Source organism: Mauremys reevesii, linkage group 1, assembly GCF_016161935.1.
Source record: "Mauremys reevesii isolate NIE-2019 linkage group 1, ASM1616193v1, whole genome shotgun sequence".
Lineage (NCBI taxonomy): Eukaryota > Metazoa > Chordata > Testudines > Geoemydidae > Mauremys > Mauremys reevesii.
The window spans coordinates 350,649,376-350,667,801 of NC_052623.1; the positions used below are offsets into that span (position 1 = coordinate 350,649,376).

An 18,426-nucleotide genomic window follows, 5' to 3' on the forward strand; every position below is an offset into this window, starting at 1 on the left:
TCATCTGAAAGTGAGAACAGGCGTTTGCATGGCATTGTTGTACCAGCGTTGCAAGATATTTGCATGCCAGATGCGCTAAAGATTCATACATCCCTTCATGCTTCAACCAACATTCTGATGACGGATTCTACTTGATAACAATCCAAAGCAGTGTGGACCGACGCATTTTCATTTTCATCTTCTGAGTCAGATGCCACCAACAGAAGGTCGATTTTCTTTTTTGGTGGTTCAGGTTCTGCAGTTTCCGCATCAGAGTCTTGATCTTTTAAAACTTCTAAACGCATGCTCCACTCCTCATCCCTTTCAGATTTTGGAAGACACTTCATATTCTTAAACCTTGGATCGAGTGCTGTAGCTTTCTTTAGAAAGCTGGTATTGGAACTTTCTTTGTATTTTGTCAGATCTGCCGTGAAAACGTTCTTAAATCAAACAACATGAGCTGGGTTGTCATCCGAGACTACCATAACACATAATACATGGCAGAATGCAGGTAAAACCATGGAGCAGGAGACATGCAATTCTCCAAGGAGTTCAGTGACAAATTTAATTAAAACTTTTTGTTTTTAAACAAGCGTCATCAGCATGGAAGCATGTCCTCTGGAATGGTGGTTGAAGCATGAAGAGGCATATGAACTTTTGGAATATCTGGCACGTAAATACCTTGTAATGCCAGCTACAAAAGTGCTATGCCAAATGCCTGTTCTCACTTTCAGGTTGATATTGTAAATAAGAAGCGGATAGCATTATCTCCTGTAAATGTAAACAAACTTGTTTCTCTTAGAGATTGGCTGAACAAGTAAGACTGAGTGGACTTATAGGCTCAGATGTTTTACATTGTTTTGTTTTTGAGTGCAGTTATGTAACATGATATATATGTATATATATATCATGTTACATAACTGCACTCAAGTACTGAAGTACTAACTAGTATGAGGTGAGTTGAAATACTATTTTTTTCATTTTTACAGTGCAAATATTTGTAATCAAAAGTAATATAAAGTGAGCACTGTACACTTCGTAGTCTGTTATAATTGAAATAAGTATATTTGAACATGTAGAAAAAACATCCAAAAATATTTATTTAAATTCAATTGGTATTCCATTGTTTAATAGTGTTATTAAAACTGATTAATTGAGATGAATTTTAATCGTGATTAATTTTTTGAGTTAATCTCTTGAGTTAACTATGACAGCCCTAATAAAATCTCGGTTTTGTTGAATTGGAAAACCCGCCCCTTCAATATAAATGTTGTCATTTGGGAAGCTACAGTTGTCAATGTTTCTCCTAGATAATCATGCTGTAGTGAGTTTCTTTCCCTCCTTCCCCTTTAGTACTGGTCCTTCCTCAAGATGAGAATGGGAGAAGTGCAGAAAGTGTGGTGAGGAAAGAGGATAAGAAATATGTCCAGAGAAGGGATGTGAGAAGGGTATTTAAGCTTTGACAGGAAAGTAGTGAACCTTGCTGCATGTCAGATGTACTGCTGAAATTTTCTTAAGGCTTTTCACAGGTCCCAGTTGAGTGCCCCTCTCACAACTCGCTAGACTGCTACGAGGAAACCCAGTGGTGGGTCCGTGGGTGTTGTAAGCCTCTGGATTCTGAACTGAACCCAGTCACTGCCCCAGTCTTGGGGTCCTTAGGCGTGCTCTCAGTACACAGACCTTCTGTCTTCCAGCTCTTAGGAGTGATGCTTCAGTCTTTTCTGTAGCTTACACATGCCCTCGCTTAGAACTCCACTCAAACTCCATTCCACTCTTCTGGTTTCCCTCTTCAAGGGGCCACTTAGTGGGTCTGAATACTTAATATACAGACTTTGCAGAGAAATCTAACTCATACTTTCTCTTTAATAGCACAGGAAATAGAATACCGATAACTTAGAAAACAGTGAACATCCTCAACATAATGCCTTTCGCTAGCTCACCCTTTCCTTGGGGCGTCCTTGTGGTCCCCTGCCTCATCCAGATCTCACTTGCTGGGTTGCTTCCCTCTTCTCTTGAGCTGGAGAAAAATGGCCCTGAATAGATCAGTTCCTCCCTTTTTTAAAGAACCTTTGTCTCATCTGTCACGTGACTCCCTCATCAGCCTCAACACATGACCAAAGATCCCCTTACAAGGTGACTTCGTTGCCCGGGTGACCTAGGTTTTCCTGGTTGGGAGCCAGTCTGTTGTCTAGAGTATTAAATGTCAGTGGTTGAGTACTTATGTTAAATGACCCTCTATTGTTAGGCCATTGAAAGAACAAAGGAAGGTAACTAGCCCCACATTTTCACTGAAGACTGACTGGCATGTTTAGGTTGGCTCAATGGCGGAAATGCTACACTCCTGACCTTTGTTTTGTGTGACATCAGCGGCTACCCAATGCCATGGACAAGGTCAGTTCAGTGACTTTCCCAACCCCACCTGGTCATGATTTACGTAGACCTGAACCATGCTGGAATGTGGCGATTGTAGAGGGCTTGGTAAACCGAATCCCACCATATCTGGCTTGTTACCACCGGTTTGTAGGTTGTCTAATATCAGCCACAAAATTGAACATTGCAAGGGGCTTCAGAAAAGCATTCATTCCTTTGCTGGACTATGGCTCCCAGTTTTGGCAAGGCACTCTTCCGGCAATATTAAGCCGACAAAAGTCCTGAAACCGCAATAGCATTGCTTGAGTCTTTTGAACTCAGCAAGCCACAATGCCTGAAAGTGCCTCCTTTTCAAACCACCACAAGTAAGTGAAGATGCCATCTCCTCACAGTTAATTGCCAACTCCTTTGTGGCAATGGATAAAAACATTAGACGGCAAGTCCAGTTGTCTTCACCTCTTTCTGACCCCCTATAGAATAGATGAAGTGGATAAGAATCTCTCCAACACTAAGTCTGAGAAAGTGGCAGAAATGGCCAGAATATATCCAAAATTTCTGAAGAACCTTGGTCCAAAGGCAAGAAGGTGGCTGGCAGACTTTTTCAGCAACATCCACTCTTTTTTGGTATTATAGCAGAAGAGTGGAAGATAGCCAAGCTCATAGACAGTTTTGAAGCCTGGAAAAGAGGCCACTGATTCAAAAAGCTACCAGCCTATCTCCCTCTTTAACAGTTGTTATAAACTGTTGGAGTGGCTCATGTTTCAAAGGTTACAGCCAATAGTGGAGCAACTGGTCCCCAAAGAGCAAGCTGGATTTAGAACCAGTCACAGCTGTGACCAGGTGCTGGTCTTGACCAGCTACATAGAATCTGGCTACCAGTGAAAATTTTAAAACGGGCATTATTCATTGATCTGTCTTCTGCATATGATACTATATGGCACAAAGGTCTCCTGCTGATGTTATTAGCTTTTCCATGGCAGTCAACCATCAGACTCATCACCAAGATGCTGAGTAATGGAAGATTCATCTTGGTAAATCTGTCCACAAATTACAGTAATTGAACAGCCTCCCACAGAGGTATGTTTTAACACCTGCACTCATCAGGCTCTATACCAGCAACATTCCAGCCACATCTTCCTGTAAATTCATCTATGCAGGTGACATTGCACCAACAACACAAACATCCTTTCTGAAGGCCACGTCAAAGGTCATGAACAGTGACCTCCAGACACTTGTAATGTATTTCAGAGCCTGGTGACTGAAACAGCATGCTTCAGAAATACACATCTCTGGCTTCCACTCGAATAACCATGAGCCGAAGTGCTGCTGAAAGTGGACTTCTGTGGTCTGCCTCTTTCACCTGACCACAATCCATGGTATCTTTGTGTTACCTTTTGATCGGATACTGAGCTGTTGCCAACACCTTGACAACAAGAAAATAGAGACGAGGCTTAAAATGATCCAGAAGCTCGCTGGCATATCCTGGGGATGTGATACATGCACGCTTTGAACATCAGTACAAGCCCTGGTCTTGCCAATGGGGAGTATTACACACCAGTTTTGGTGCAAGCGGCTCCCACACCAATCTCATTGACATTGAAATCCATTGCCATGCTCAGGATTGTTACTGGCTCTCTCAAATCAACGCCAGTACTCTGGCACCCAGTTTTGGCGGGGATGATGCCAGCCAACATCAGGTGAGAGGTTGCTGTGGTCCAGGAGTATGACAAGATCCTGATGGCTCCAGACCTGATGGCTCAGGACCACAATTCACTGCCACTCTCCTGACTCAAAGCCAGGAAGTCTTTCTGGATCCATGTGTCAGCATTACGTGCCAACCAAAAGGATGCCAGCACACTCTGGCTCAAATTGTGGGTCCCTTATGATATCTCAAACTAAGACCTGATTGAAGATCCAATGAAAAGTCCTAGGATTTTGTCTTTCTCATAGGCAGTGGACTATACTCAACTGCATTTTGAACAACACACAGAAGGTGTGGATCCCTCCTCCACAAATGAAAAATCAAAGAATCACCAAATTGTGACTCTGGTGTGGTACAAACAGTGTGATACATCATGGACAACTGCCCCATATACACCTCTGCCCTGATATAATGCGACCCGATATAACATGAATTCTGCTTTACCGTGTTGTATCCACACTCCAGAGGGGCGGGGATGCGTGCTCCGGCAGATCAAAGCAAGTTCAACAAGTGTTTCATCTGTAACGCAGTAAGATTTTTTTGGCTCCCGAGGAGCTTACAGGGGTGGCAGGAGGAGGATCCACCTAGCTACCCTAGAAGTATTAAAATGGCTTTCAAATCTCAAGAGTCAATTTTCTCAGCCTGTTGCTTTTCAAATGTCATTTGAAAGTAGAAGACTAGCCCCACATTTCCGATTGGAGTTTGGCTGCAGAAAGCTCAGTCTCACACGGAATTGATAAGTTGCATAGATTCTCCAAATTGTCTCAATGCTATATATTGCTTTTATTTAAAATTAATCTTTTTGCCCATTGGTAATGTAACTGCTATGGAAAGCTGTGTTCATGCCTGTGATATGATAGCATATCCTATTTATAAAATGCAAGAGAAATTCAGTACAGTGTTTTTATAACATTTCAACAATTTAGGGTTGCAGGAAATGGTGTTTGCAATATTTATTCCTTTTTATAACACAATTTGAATTCTTGTCCTTGAAAACACTAAGTCTCTTGGTTGAGGCCAATACTTAAGTTTTGTGGTTATTATTCATCTCTAAAATATACTGAGGCAGTTTCACATTGTGTGCTTAGACTTCAGTAGTAGTTTTAGAAGTATTTCTTGTCCTGATATTGTATAATTGTGATTTGCCTTATGACATTTTAGATAAGATTTTATAATGGACTAATGTCATTTACGCTGCTGGCTATGTCATAATTCCACCTCTGAATGAGGGATTCCCTAATTGGCTTTTATTAAAGCGGAGGTACATAAGGTGCAGTTAGTTTTCTTCTGTAACTGATCTTTTAATAAGGGAAAGCTTACATAACACAAATTCATGCAGGGGCAGAGGATTTTTGTATATTTCAATAAAGGTAGATTTATTACTGGCGTATTTTAATCCTGTCACACTACTACAGACTAAAACATCTCACTCTTTTTATTTGAGCTTGATTTCTTCTCTTCCCCCCCCTCCCCTCCCCCCCATGGAGGTTTCTGGGCTAAGCTTTCTTTGTTAACACTCTGCATATCAGTGCTGGCTCCTGACACTCTTTCATTTTGAGTCATTTGTACTTCGCACCTCCTAGCTTTTAGACTCTCTAGCTCTAATATTGAGCTTGCTGGACAGCTATATTATTCAGTGTTTTGGTTTCTTTTTGTCAGAATGCTAAAATTACTCAAGGAACTCTTCTTCATGCCCCACCAAACACCTGAAATGGCTGACAAAAGCAAAATGCCTTAAGCTCTCACATCACTTCCAGATGTTGTTCCAAGTGATTCAGAGCAAGCCAAGGTTAAGATCAAATAAACTGGTTAGTGTATAACCTGGAAGGGCGAAAAAAGCCTTTCTTCTTGTAAAATCTTATGTGAATAATAAAGTACATGAAACCTTGAATAAATCTTTGCACAACTTGGGACTCTGACAACCCTGTACGCACACACATCACTTTTATATGTACTCCTACATTGGAGTATGGAGTCACTTTATGGCCCATGCTCTGCGGAAGCATAGTGGATACTTCCTCTATTATTTTTCTCAACCAAGGATAGAAATGTTGGTGGTTATGTCTTGCATATTCGGGTTTGATTGTGTCTATCCTCTTGGTTGGATAGATTTTTCTGTAAATTTTGGAATTTGGCTAATGCTAAGGTTTTTTAGCAGCAGATCATGACCAGTAGTTTTTTTGGCTTGCAGTAGGGAATTCCTTCTTGAAGTAGTTTTACCTGCGTAGGAAGGACAGTTCTTGTATTTTTTGCATCCAGATCCAGTCCAGGGTGTAGCTAACTGTGTGAATATCTGGAAAGTATTGATCAGAAAACAAAAGTGGAGCGTTCTGATAGCAGGTCAGAGACTTTGCTGGATGAATGTTGAAGTTTCCATCAGAAGTTTCTCTGGGAAGCCTTCGGTATCTGGGAGCCAATGGATTAGCAGGATGCCATGTTAGTCACTTCTTCCTTTTTAATGTTAACCTCCCAAATAGCTCAGGCTCTGGGATTTTACTTCATCAAGCCCCGTAACTTGTGGCTAAACTGGAGAATATCTTCTAGAAAGACTTCCATTCTTGATTTTAAAGATTTAGTTTTGGTGAATCTACCCTATCTCTTGGTAGGTTGTTCCATTGGTTAAGTACTCTTACTCTTAAAAATTGGCACCTAATTTTCAAGTATCAGAGGGGTAGCCATGTTAGTCTGGATCTGTAAAAGCAGCAAAGAGTCTTGTGGCACCTTATAGACTAACAGACGTTTTGGAGCATGAGCTTTCGTGGGTGAATACCCACTTCGTCGGATGCATGTAGTGGAAATTTCCAGGGGCAGTTATATATAAGCAAGCAAGAAGCAGGCTAGAGATAACGAGGTTAGTTCAATCAGGGAGGATGAGGCCCTCTTCCAGCAGCTGAGGTGTGAAAACCAAGAGAGGAGAAACTGGTTTTGTAGTTGACAAGCCATTCACAGTCTTTATTTAATCCTGAGCTGATGGTGTCAAACTTGCAGATGAACTGAAACTCAGCAGTTTCTCTTTGAAGTCTGGTCCTGAAGTTTTTTTGCTGCAGGATGGCCACCTTAAGATCTGCTATTGTGTGGCCGGGGAGGTTGAAGTGTTCTCCTACAGGTTTTTGTATATTGCCATTCCTAATATCTGATTTGTGTCCATTTATCCTTTTCCTTAGAGACTGTCCAGTTTGACTGATGTACATAGCAGAAGGGCATTGCTGGCATATGATGGTGTATATTACATTGGTGGATGTGCAGGTGAATGAACCGGTGATGGTGTGGCTGATCTGGTTAGGTCCTGTGATGGTGTCGCTGGTGTAGATATGTGGGCAGAGTTGGCATCGAGGTTTGTTGCATGGATTGGTTCCTGAGTTAGTTACTATGGTGCGGTGTGCAGTTACTGGTGAGAATATGCTTCAGGTTGGCAGGTTGTCTGTGGGCGAGGACTGGCGTGCCACCCAAGGCCTGTGAAAGTGTGGGATCATTGTCCAGGATGGGTTGTAGATCCCTGATGATGCGTTGGAGGGGTTTTAGCTGGGGACTGTATGTGATGGCCAATGGAGTCCTGTTGGTTTCTTTCTTGGGTTTGTCCTGCAGTAGGAGGCTTCTGGGTACACATCTGGCTCTGTTGATCTGTTTCCTTATTTCCTTGTGCGGATATTGTAGTTTTGAGAGTGCATCTCAAAGACTGTGAATGGCTTGCCAACTACAAAACCAGTTTCTCCTCTCTTGGTTTTCACACCTCAGCTGCTAGAAGAGGGCCTCATCCTCCCTGATTGAACTAACCTCGTTATCTCTAGCCTGCTTCTTGCTTGCTTATATATACCTGCCCGTGGAAATTTCCACTACATGCATCCAACAAAGTGGGTATTCGCCCACGAAAGCTCATGCTCCAAAACCTCTGTTAGTCTATAAGGTGCCACAAGACTCTTTGCTACCTAATTTTCAGTTCGTCTAGTTTCAACTTCCAGTCATTGGATTTTGTCATGTCCTTCTTGCTTAATTAAGGAGCCCGCTGTTATTACATCATCTTTCCATGTAGGTATTTATAGACTCTGATATTTGAACTTGTGCATTGAGTGTATCAACTACTGTCATTTTAGTAGCTTAAGTAGATTTCACATGCACCTGGAAATTGTCACTCTTTTAAGGAAAGTTCTGAAAAGACTGCAGGTCATAAATTAGCTGGAAAAGACGTTGTATTAGGTCATAATGTCATTGCCTTTCTAAAGTGAACTGGACCTTTACAGTGTATAAATAGCATTTGTCCATGCTGTAGGGCAGGGGTGGCCAGCCTGAGAAGGAGCCAGAATTTACCAATGTACATTGCCAGAGAGCCACAGTAATACATCAGCAGCCCCCCATCAGCTCCCTCCCCCAGCTCCCAGCACCTCCCATCTACCGGCAGCCCCATGGATTAGCACCTCTCCCTTCCTCCCCGCACTGCCCAATCAGCTGTTTCATGGTGTGCAGGAGGCTCTGAGGGAGAGGGGGAGGAGCAAGGGCACGACAGGGCTCAGGGGAGGACACGGGAAGGGGTGGAGTGGGGACAGGGTCTGTGGCAGAGCCAGGGGTTGAGCAGTGAGCACCCCCTGGCACAGTGGAATGTTGGCGCCTGTAGCTCCAACCCCGAAGTTGGTGCCTATACAAGGAGCCGCATATTAACTTCTGAAGAGCCACACATGGCTCCGGAGCCACAGGTTGGCCACCCCTGCTGTAGGGAATATCACTGGGGATGGAAATCAATAATTTTATGTATTCTCCACAGCAGATTCTTTTATAAGGCTATATAATTGTTGAATGAGTACTTATTTACCCTGACTGCACAAATATCTGGGGCCCTAATAAATGTATTGTGCCTATTAAAATGTTTTTTAACTTCCTTTTTCAATAGAATGGTCCTAGTGCCAGATCTTGTCACAAGATGTGCATCGATATTCAGCGAAGGCAAATCTACACACTGGGCCGTTACCTGGATTCCTCCGTGAGGAACAGTAAATCTCTGAAAAGCGATTTCTACCGTTATGACATTGACACGAACACATGGATGTTGCTAAGTGAAGACACTGCAGCAGATGGAGGTCCCAAGCTGGTGTTCGATCATCAGGTCAGGTGCAGAGATAAACATTGAGTGCACTTTTACTTCCCGGGCTCTGATTAAAACAACAGTTCTTACCATAGCCCATTACTAGAATTGAGAAGTGTGTGCACCAGGTAATGCAACTAAAAATATATATTGGGAGAAATGGATATGATGTATTTTTTAAAAAATGTATGCTCCTAATTAGCAATGTTAATGTTAAAATATGAAAAAACTACCCTATTTTTTTCCAAGAACATGAAGTTTTTTGTTAGTATCTTGTAATCTCCTATAAAGATCAAGAAACAATGCAGCTATGTCTGGGAAAGCTAGTCTTGCACAGTGATGTCTTGTCAGTGAGTAACAGTTGCTCATCACTGGGATTGTGGAACCGCAAACATATTGTAGCCAGCGTTGGGTGTTACTGTGGACAACAGTGCAAGAGACAATTCAGATATTGGGGGGGAAAAAAGCTTGGGTTTTGATCAAAATTTGGCCTATCTTTAACTTAAAAAGAATGAAGTTGGTGTGTGTGTGTGTGCGCGCGCGCATATATACATGTATATGCACTTCACAGGCATAAGAATTCATTATGGAATTGGCTGCCAGATTTTCTTTGGAATATTGTACTTTGAAAAATTAAAATTAAATTGATTCTTTTTGCTACCCTTTGTGCCAAGCTTTTGTGCCTAACCTGTGCTGAGGAGCCACCTAATGCTTTTGTAATTTCATCTGTCCTCCTTCCCTGCATCCCCTGCTTTTTCTTAACTGTTTGTTATTTCAGATATGAAATAAGTTTTTTGGAGGCATGGACCACATTGTCATCTTTGTACTGAGAGGCACTTTTTGGGTGCTGTAAAATACAGTTATGTTTCAAGCTTTAGAGATTGTTTAATAACAGTACATATCCCTTAACATCTATATTGCCATAAGACCTAGAGACCTTACAGGGTCAGAGCCCTGCTGTTTTAGAAATAACAGGTAAATGAGACAAAAAGGAAGGCTGTTGGAAGAAGAGGGGCAGAGCTGAGCATGGGGTAACAAAAACCAGAGGCCATTTTAATGCTAGCTGTGTGTGCAGTCCTTGGCCAGTCATCAGTAATCCTGACTCCCCCTGCCTTGCCGTTATCAGACAGTAGCTTTTTCTATGTTATGACAGAGGTTATTGCAAACAGTAGAGTAAAAAAGCAAACCATTGATGTCTTCATTTTTACTCTTATACATCAAATTTTGAAAACACTATTGAATACTCAGAGGTGACCAAAGTGCAGCCTGTGGTTGCCGTCATCTTACTCAGATGGGGAGAATGGAGACACTAGACCCTGGCATGCAGTGTTGCTTCATGTGGGCAGCCAAGTCACATTGTAAACTAGGGGCCAGTTATCTTTGTGTGCTGCATCTGTATTACCCATGGAGTTAGCTGCAAACTGCTTCATTTACTACAGATTAAGGAAGGAGGATGTGCTGATGTTAACTCATGCTGAATACTGCTGTTCTACTGGTTACCTCAATGAGCTAAGGGTTTTTTATTGGCTGATATTAATGTATTCTGGATTAAACAAATCTAGTTTAACATGTATCTCTTGCTTCCTACAGATGTGTATGGATTCAGAAAAACACATGATCTATACGTTTGGAGGTAGGATTTTAACATGTAATGGCAGTGTAGATGACAGCAGAGCCAGTGAACCTCAATTTAGTGGATTGTTTGCTTTTGACTGTCAATGTCAGACATGGAAACTGTTGCGAGAAGATTCGTGTAATGCTGGACCTGAGGACATCCAGTCCAGAATAGGACACTGCATGTTGTTCCATTCGGTAAGAGTTAACTTTGGATTTTAAGTCGTAAATCCTGATTTTTAGGAGGCGATACCTGTTTAACTTCATTGAGCACATGAATCTTTCTTCAGATTATTCTTTGGGTGAGAAGTAAAACAGATATTAGCCACTTATAATCATTAACACCGGCACTGTTTGTAAGAGACAGTGGTAGAAATGTGTGTTTTTTGTATACTTTTAAAATTCACCTTGTGATTTAGTTTGAAAAGGTAGTCATCTGAACTGTAGAAGTGCGCTGCCATTAAACAACTGTTGCATTCCGTCCTCTCTCTCCCCCTTCAGGGATGCTGCATTTCCGTGGGGTCTCAAGTGATCTTTGCTAAAAGTTGGTAAAGCATTTTGGGATCCTTTGGCCTGATAGATGATGCATATTATTAATGGCAGCAGGTGGTGACTTGCAGATATATCCATGTGTTTAGTTTATTGAGAAAATAAGGGCCTGACTGTCAAAAATGTTCAGTACCCAGAAGCTTCTGTTCTTGAAAGGTGTTAGCGGGTGCTGAATACAATTGTAAACCTGGTTACTTCATAAATTCCAAGGCCAGAAGGGACAACTACTCTGACCTCCTATGTAACACAAGCCATAGAATTTCCATGAAATAAATGTTTGAATTAAAGCTACCTTTAAAACATTCCAGCTATGATTGAAAAATTGCTGGAGTTGGAGAGTCTGCCCCAACCTTTGGTAAATTGTTCCAATGGCTAATTACCTTCACCATTAAAAAAATATGCATTATTTCCATGCTGAATTTGTCTAGCTTTGACTTCCAGCCATTGGATCTTGTTATACATTTGTCTGTTAGGTTGAAAAGTCCATTATAAAATGTTTGTTTGCCATAATAGGTACTTATAAACTGCGATCAAGTCCGCTCTTAACCTTCTCTTCGTTAGATTCAAGCAGCTCAGTCTCTTTAGCTTGTAACTATAAGGCATGTTCTTCAATCCTTTAATCATTCTCATGGGTCTTCTCTGAACCCTCTACATCTCTAACAACATCTTTCTTGGCCCACACCGCTTCCCTCAGATCCCATTGGCCTGGAGCGGCGAACCGCAGCCAGTGGGAGCCGCGATTGCCCAGACCTGCGGACGGGGCAGGTAAACAAACCGGCCCAGCCCGCCAGGGGCTTTCCCTACACAAGTGGTGTTCCAAGTTTGGGAAACACTGCTTTAGTTTAACTAAAATAGTTGGGCTCAATATACAGGTATGGGGTAAAATGTAATGGCCTGTGATAGACAAAAGGTCAGAGTAGGTGATGTTATGGTCCCTTCTGGTTTTAGGGCTTATAGTTTCATAGTTTATTTAAACGAATGTCTTCATAGTTTACCCATGTAATCAAAGCATCATAAAAGGCTGAAAGATGAGTGGATTTGTAAGCATACTGTGTTTGAAAGGTTCCCCCAGTAAATGTTTTGTTTAAGAGCAAACTATTTGCCAAATTAAATAAACTGCTTTTTCTGGGGAAATCTTTGTGGGGGCAGGAATCAAAAAATATAGTGAGCTCAATTTTAATTTTTTTTTGTACATTTCCCATATGCCAAAATAGCTAAACTGATGTAAATAATTTTCCCTTCTCCAGCTAAAAATGTGCCTGAACTATTGCTTGTTTTCATGATTCATTGATGTTTTTTGCAAATGCTTACTGAGAGCTGGTTGGCTAAGAATTTGTTTTCTTGAGCACAGTTCAAAAATTAAGCATCTGCTTTCCTTCCTCTCCAGAAAAATCGCTGTTTATATGTATTTGGTGGGCAGAGATCGAAGACTTATTTGAATGATTTCTTCAGCTATGATGTTGACAGTGATCACGTTGATATCATATCAGATGGCACCAAGAAAGATTCAGGGATGGGTAAGAGGTTTACTGTATAATTTTGTCTTGTTGGTATAGATGAAAGACTTAAGGTACATAGCAGAAGATAAGACCTCAGTGACGGAGGATAGAGGCTGTAGTCCTGTTAGATCACAATGGCTTGTTAACAATAATGACATCCAACTAGAGCTTGCCCACTCTTGCCCTCTGTGTACCTGTTAGTTAAATAAATGGCTGACTTAATTCTCCAGGGCTGTGAATTTGGCATCTTCACCAGTACTATTTTTAAGGCTTACAAGTAAATCACAATTTGTTAGGTTTTACCATTCACCACAGTCTTGATGGCCTTCTAGCTATGTGACTTATATTATTTCCCTCGTTCTAGCAAATGATCAATGCTCGTCACCTTGCAGCCTATAAAAATGGAATCTTAGCAATGTATTTGCTAAAATATTTTGTCCCAATCTCCGGCAAATACTGAAAACAAAAGAAGTTCTACATATAGTTTGTTCCATAAACCAATGCAGTGTAATACCCCCTTATTTTTACAGCGTCTTTCATACAAGGAATATTCCAAAACAGTAAAGCGTCTCTCTTCCAGGGGATATATAAAGTCAGCCAAGATGAGAAATGAGCTGTAGAATTGATGAGGCAGAGATATAGGGAAGGTATTCCAGATGGCACAAGCCGCTTGATAGTAGCCAGTTTCTGTAATAGGACAGAGAAATTTTATGCTAAACGAAATGAAGGGACTAAAGGAGTAGAGGAGAACAGGTTTGTGAGTTAGGCTTGGTCAAGTCCATGTAGAATTTTCCGAGGAGAATGAACAGTTTTGAACTGATCCCTAGAACAAATAGGAAGCAAGTGGAATTGTGTGAGAATCAGTGGGTGATTTGATGCACTTTTTCTCTGTTGAAAGGCAGGTAGCAGGTATTTTGCAATGTGGAGAAAGGAGTTGAAGGGAAGCCATGGAGGGGGAGAATTGCAGTTGTCTAGGCAAAAGGAAATTTAGGCCTAGATCAGGATTTCATCAGAGGTGCAGTTGAGGCAGTGACTTACACATAAAGTGGCACTCCACACTCAAACATTTATTGCTCATTGATGTTAATGGAAAGATTCCCATTGGCCTCAGTGAACTTTGCATTGGGCCCATTCTGCCTTATTAGGAATTTTTAGTAAGACTTCATATGTAAGTCTTGCCTTAGTTTTTTTTCTTCCTTCCCTTGAAGAAATCCTGCAGTTCAAGTTGGTTTGAATGGATCATGTGGCTTGCAACCATCTCTGTATTATGATCTATAAAGAATCATTTTGGTTCTAAAACCTTGTCAAGAATACCATGTTGTTGACAGGTGCTTTCAGAAATACTTAATGATTATTAGAGAGAGAAGGTGGGTGAGGTAATGTCTTTATTTTTATTTTTATTTTTTTTGGACCAACCTTGTGAGAGAGAGAAGCTTACACAGAGCTCTGCTTCAGAAAAAGACCCAAAGAAGTTGGTTCAGTAAAAGATATTACATCACTCTCTCTCTAATATCCTGGGACCAAAACAGCTACAACAACACGACATGCAAGAATGATTATAACAGAATCAGAAACACTATAATCATTTTTTAACTTCTTGCTCTGACACTTACTTTCCTCTCTAGGGTAAAGTTACAAAATTGCTGATGTACATTTCCCTTTTTATGAAAGGGAGAAATTTTCTGTATGTGCACAAACTGTGTTAAAGTACGTAAACAGCAGTTTTGTCTTCCTTGCCAAGTAAAGGAAGGGGGCCATAACTCACTAGAACTAGTACCTGTTATTTAACTGTGAAATTCCCTGTCACATTCAGCCTTCAACAGGGAAGTTAAAACAGTTGTTTTGCGGTGTGCCATTACATTTCTGTGACAATATTATGTATATTTGTAAGAGTTTCTCATTTATGCAAGTGGCTAATTTTGCCTTCTGTGTGTTTGGGAAACAAATCACTTATGTTTAAACACACAGCTTCCACCCCTTATTTTGATCACTTTTTTTTTTTAAGGCAAGTACATTGGTTATTGGTTATTTCAATCATACTCTCATAAATTGCTCTTTGCTCATTTAGTTTGCTCACTTGGGTTAATTTAGTCGTCTAAAGATTGAATAAATCTCAAACAAGGGATAAAAGTTCATTATACTTTTCCTGCAAAGTGATTTTTTTTTACTCTTCACTGTCTTCCTGAGGGAGATCCAGATTGCATTCCATTCACAATCTTATTTAAATGCCCTCTCTGTGCTTGGCGCTGCAGTAGGACACCCCCCCCCCCCCAAAAAAAAAAGACCTTGCCCACAGTTTAAAGGAAAGAATATCTTTTACTAGTCTGCTAGCACTTGGTTATTGAGGGGAACTGCAGTTTTGAAAATCTAAATGACAGACATTTTAGTGGGGGGGGGGAGGGCTTTTTAATGAACACCTGTGATGAGTTCAGATTTTAGAAACCAGACTTGTCTTATGACTAGTGAGCACAATGAGCCACATTTCTCTGGCCAAGTATATTAATTGCACATTTCAGTTAGTCAGACAAATGAGAACATAATAATTAGCCCTCTTCCCTCCTCCCTCCAGCCCCTTTAATGTTGAATAGCAGACTTTGATTAAATGACTCATTAGAAATCATTTATGAATAGATTTCCAGTTTGCTGTCCTCATGTCTGAGAAAGTAAATAAACAACTTTGAACATTTCCCTTGTTTGTGAAAGGAAATGTTAGAGTTATTTGCTTTTAACAAGAACAGAAAAAAGGCCTATTATATTCGAAACCACAAATGCTGTCAAAGAATTATTTTGGTCAAAGAAAGCAAGTCTGGATTGGAACCCTTTTGAGACTGTTTAGTAATGAGGCACTGGTTTAGTAAAACTAATTCTGTGACAGGCCACTGTAATATAAACTTGATTCATCCCTTTAAATGCGGTTAAGGATGCTTGTTTTACATGTTAGTATCTTTAATGCATTGTACTTCATTTTGCTCCTGGTTTTCAGTTGTAGGATCAGATCCCAGAGTCTTACAATTCAGTTATATTTTTAGCCCAATGTACATCTAATGCCTTTTCAGCTTGGGAGAGCACCATAACCCTGATAGGTGCTCTGTAACAGTCTTTCTCCCCGAGGACTCAAAAGTCCAGGGACAGTTGACTCAAATTATATCTTATAGACCAGTCTGAGGTATACTATTAACCCTGAGGAGATTGCCAACAGCCAGACTGGAGCTGAAAAATCTTTGGCCAGTGCTCCCTTGAAGCAGACACCATACTCTGGGCCTCCGGAGAGAAGAAGTCATCAAAGAAGATGCCAATAACATTGCAACCTCAACACCAACTATCTCGGCATGGGCAACCTCAGCAATGGCACGAGTTACCTCAGCACTGAACCTGACCGTGCTGGTGCCCTCACACCAAAGGGCAGCATCAAGAGGCAAGACCAGATGGAGCATAAACATGGCTCCAGGTGCCACATGGAACCACCTCTTAAGGAGGACTTAAATGCCATTCTTCCAAAGACACAGCCTCCAAACTCCTTACATCTCCGAAATTGGAGGAGGCAAGCTGGTCAGCTGGTGAGGCGCAAGGGGCTTTTAGTCCGGTGCCAATCTCACTGCTGACACCTGCACCAATAGCTGAGCCTGTCAAGGGTCATACTTCAAGGAAGATGACACGCTCCGCACCAAAGCAGCTGCTGGCCCCAGGAGAACACCACTCGGTCCCTACCATTTGAGGAAGAATACACCTCATCACTCTCTGTGACCTATTTGTTCTTGCTGGTATCAAGTAGGGATTCCTATCTCTTACTGTTGGAGGACTCCCATTCCAAGCCCTGTTTCAAGCAAGATATTAATGGCACTGGGCTGGCCAACTTCAACCTAGCCAGTACCCCATAGCATGCTCCCTTAGCCATACTGGGGACTATCATCCTATATTACTGGAGCAAATCCTCCTGCTGTTCCGCAGTGAAGAGGAAGAGATTCTGCTCCCCAGCAGCATCAATAGGGAGGCCACCAACTCAAACAATGAAGGGACAGCAACAAATCCAGCCCCAACCGAAGGAATTGTCATAGTCACCACATGAAGCAGTGGCCCTGGCGCAGGTGGTCAACTCCAAGGCTTTCCAGGACCTCCTCTCTCAGATCGCAGAGCCCCTGCCATTGAAACCACAGTAATCCAGGTGAGGTCTTGTAAACTCTTTGATATAGTTAGCTCTGCGAATTCAGCCAGGATCTCCCTTCTACTCAACAAGGGCTTATTCAAGCTAGTGAAGGGACTGTGACAGACCCTGGATACTCTGGCCTTTGCATCTAAGCAAGTGGGGAAAATAGATACCCTGCTGCCGCCAAAGCACTTCTCTCACTTTGGTGCATGCCCAGATCCTGGGTTTCTGATGGCATCGGCAATCCAAGAAAAGTTCACTTCAAAAAGGCAGCCCAAAGCAAAAGGATCCAAACAAGTTTTGTCGGCAAAGTATATTCCTCCACTTCATTGTAGCTCTGTGTTGCAAACTACCAGGCTGTTCATACAGTGTAACTTCCTCACCTAGAAGAGAGTAAGTCCCTTCCTGTCCAAAATCCCACAGGAGAACAGGGAGGAACTGAAGGGGATCATAAGAGGACCAAATGGGGGCCAGGACAGCTCTGTAAGTGGCCAAGAACACATTAAATAAGACACTAACTTTTCATGGTAGCTAGTATCAGGCATCCCAGAAGAGGATCTTCCCTTTAAGAACATAAGAAAGGCCGTACCGGGTCAGACCAAAGGTCCATCTAGCCCAGTATCTGTCTACCGACAGTGGCCAATGCCAGGTGCCCCAGAGGGAGTGAACCTAACAGGCAATGATCAAGTGATCTCTCTTCTGCCATCCATCTCCATCCTCTGACGAACAGAGGCTAGGGACACCATTCTTACCCATCCTGGCTAATAGCCATTTATGGACTTAGCCACCATGAATTTATCCAGTCCCCTTTTAAACATTGTTATAGTCCTAGCCTTCACAACCTCCTCAGGTAAGGAATTCCACAAGTTGACTGTGCGCTGCGTGAAGAACTTCCTTTTATTTGTTTTAAACCTGCTGCCTATTAATTTCATTTGGTGACCCCTAGTTCTTGTATTATGGGAATAAGTAAATAACTTTTCCTTATCCACTTTCTCAACATCACTCATGATTTTATATACCTCTATCATGTCCCCCCTTAGTCTTCTCTTTTCCAAGCTGAAGAGTCCTAGCCTCTTTAATCTTTCCTCGTATGGGACCCTCTCCAAACCCCTAATCATTTTAGTTGCCCTTTTCTGAACCTTTCTAGTGCTAGAATATCTTTTTTGAGGTGAGGAGACCACATCTGTACACAGTATTCGAGATGTGGGCGTACCATGGATTTATATAAGGGCAATAATATATTCTCAGTCTTATTCTGTATCCCTTTTTAATTATTCCTAACATCCTGTTTGCTTTTTTGACCGCCTCTGCACACTGCGTGGACATCTTCAGAGAACTATCCACGATGACTCCAAGATCTTTTTCCTGACTCGTTGTGGCTAAATTAGCCCCCATCATGTATGTATAGTTGGGGTTATTTTTTCCAATGTGCATTACTTTACATTTATCCACATTAAATTTCATTTGCCATTTTGTTGCCCAATCACTTAATTTT

General features: G+C 41.6%; 1 protein-coding gene across 3 annotated transcripts in view; it reads left to right on the forward strand.

The window, feature by feature from the left end:
- MKLN1 (muskelin 1) overlaps positions 1 to 18,426 on the forward strand; it is a 172,611-nt gene that overhangs the window by 122,930 nt on the left and 31,255 nt on the right. For all 3 annotated transcript variants that reach the window (XM_039519647.1, XM_039519648.1, XM_039519649.1), the window contains 3 exons: positions 8,934 to 9,146; positions 10,716 to 10,937; positions 12,676 to 12,805. In XM_039519647.1, the coding sequence (XP_039375581.1) occupies positions 8,934 to 9,146; positions 10,716 to 10,937; positions 12,676 to 12,805 (565 nt within the window). The remainder of the gene's footprint in view (positions 1 to 8,933; positions 9,147 to 10,715; positions 10,938 to 12,675; positions 12,806 to 18,426) is intronic.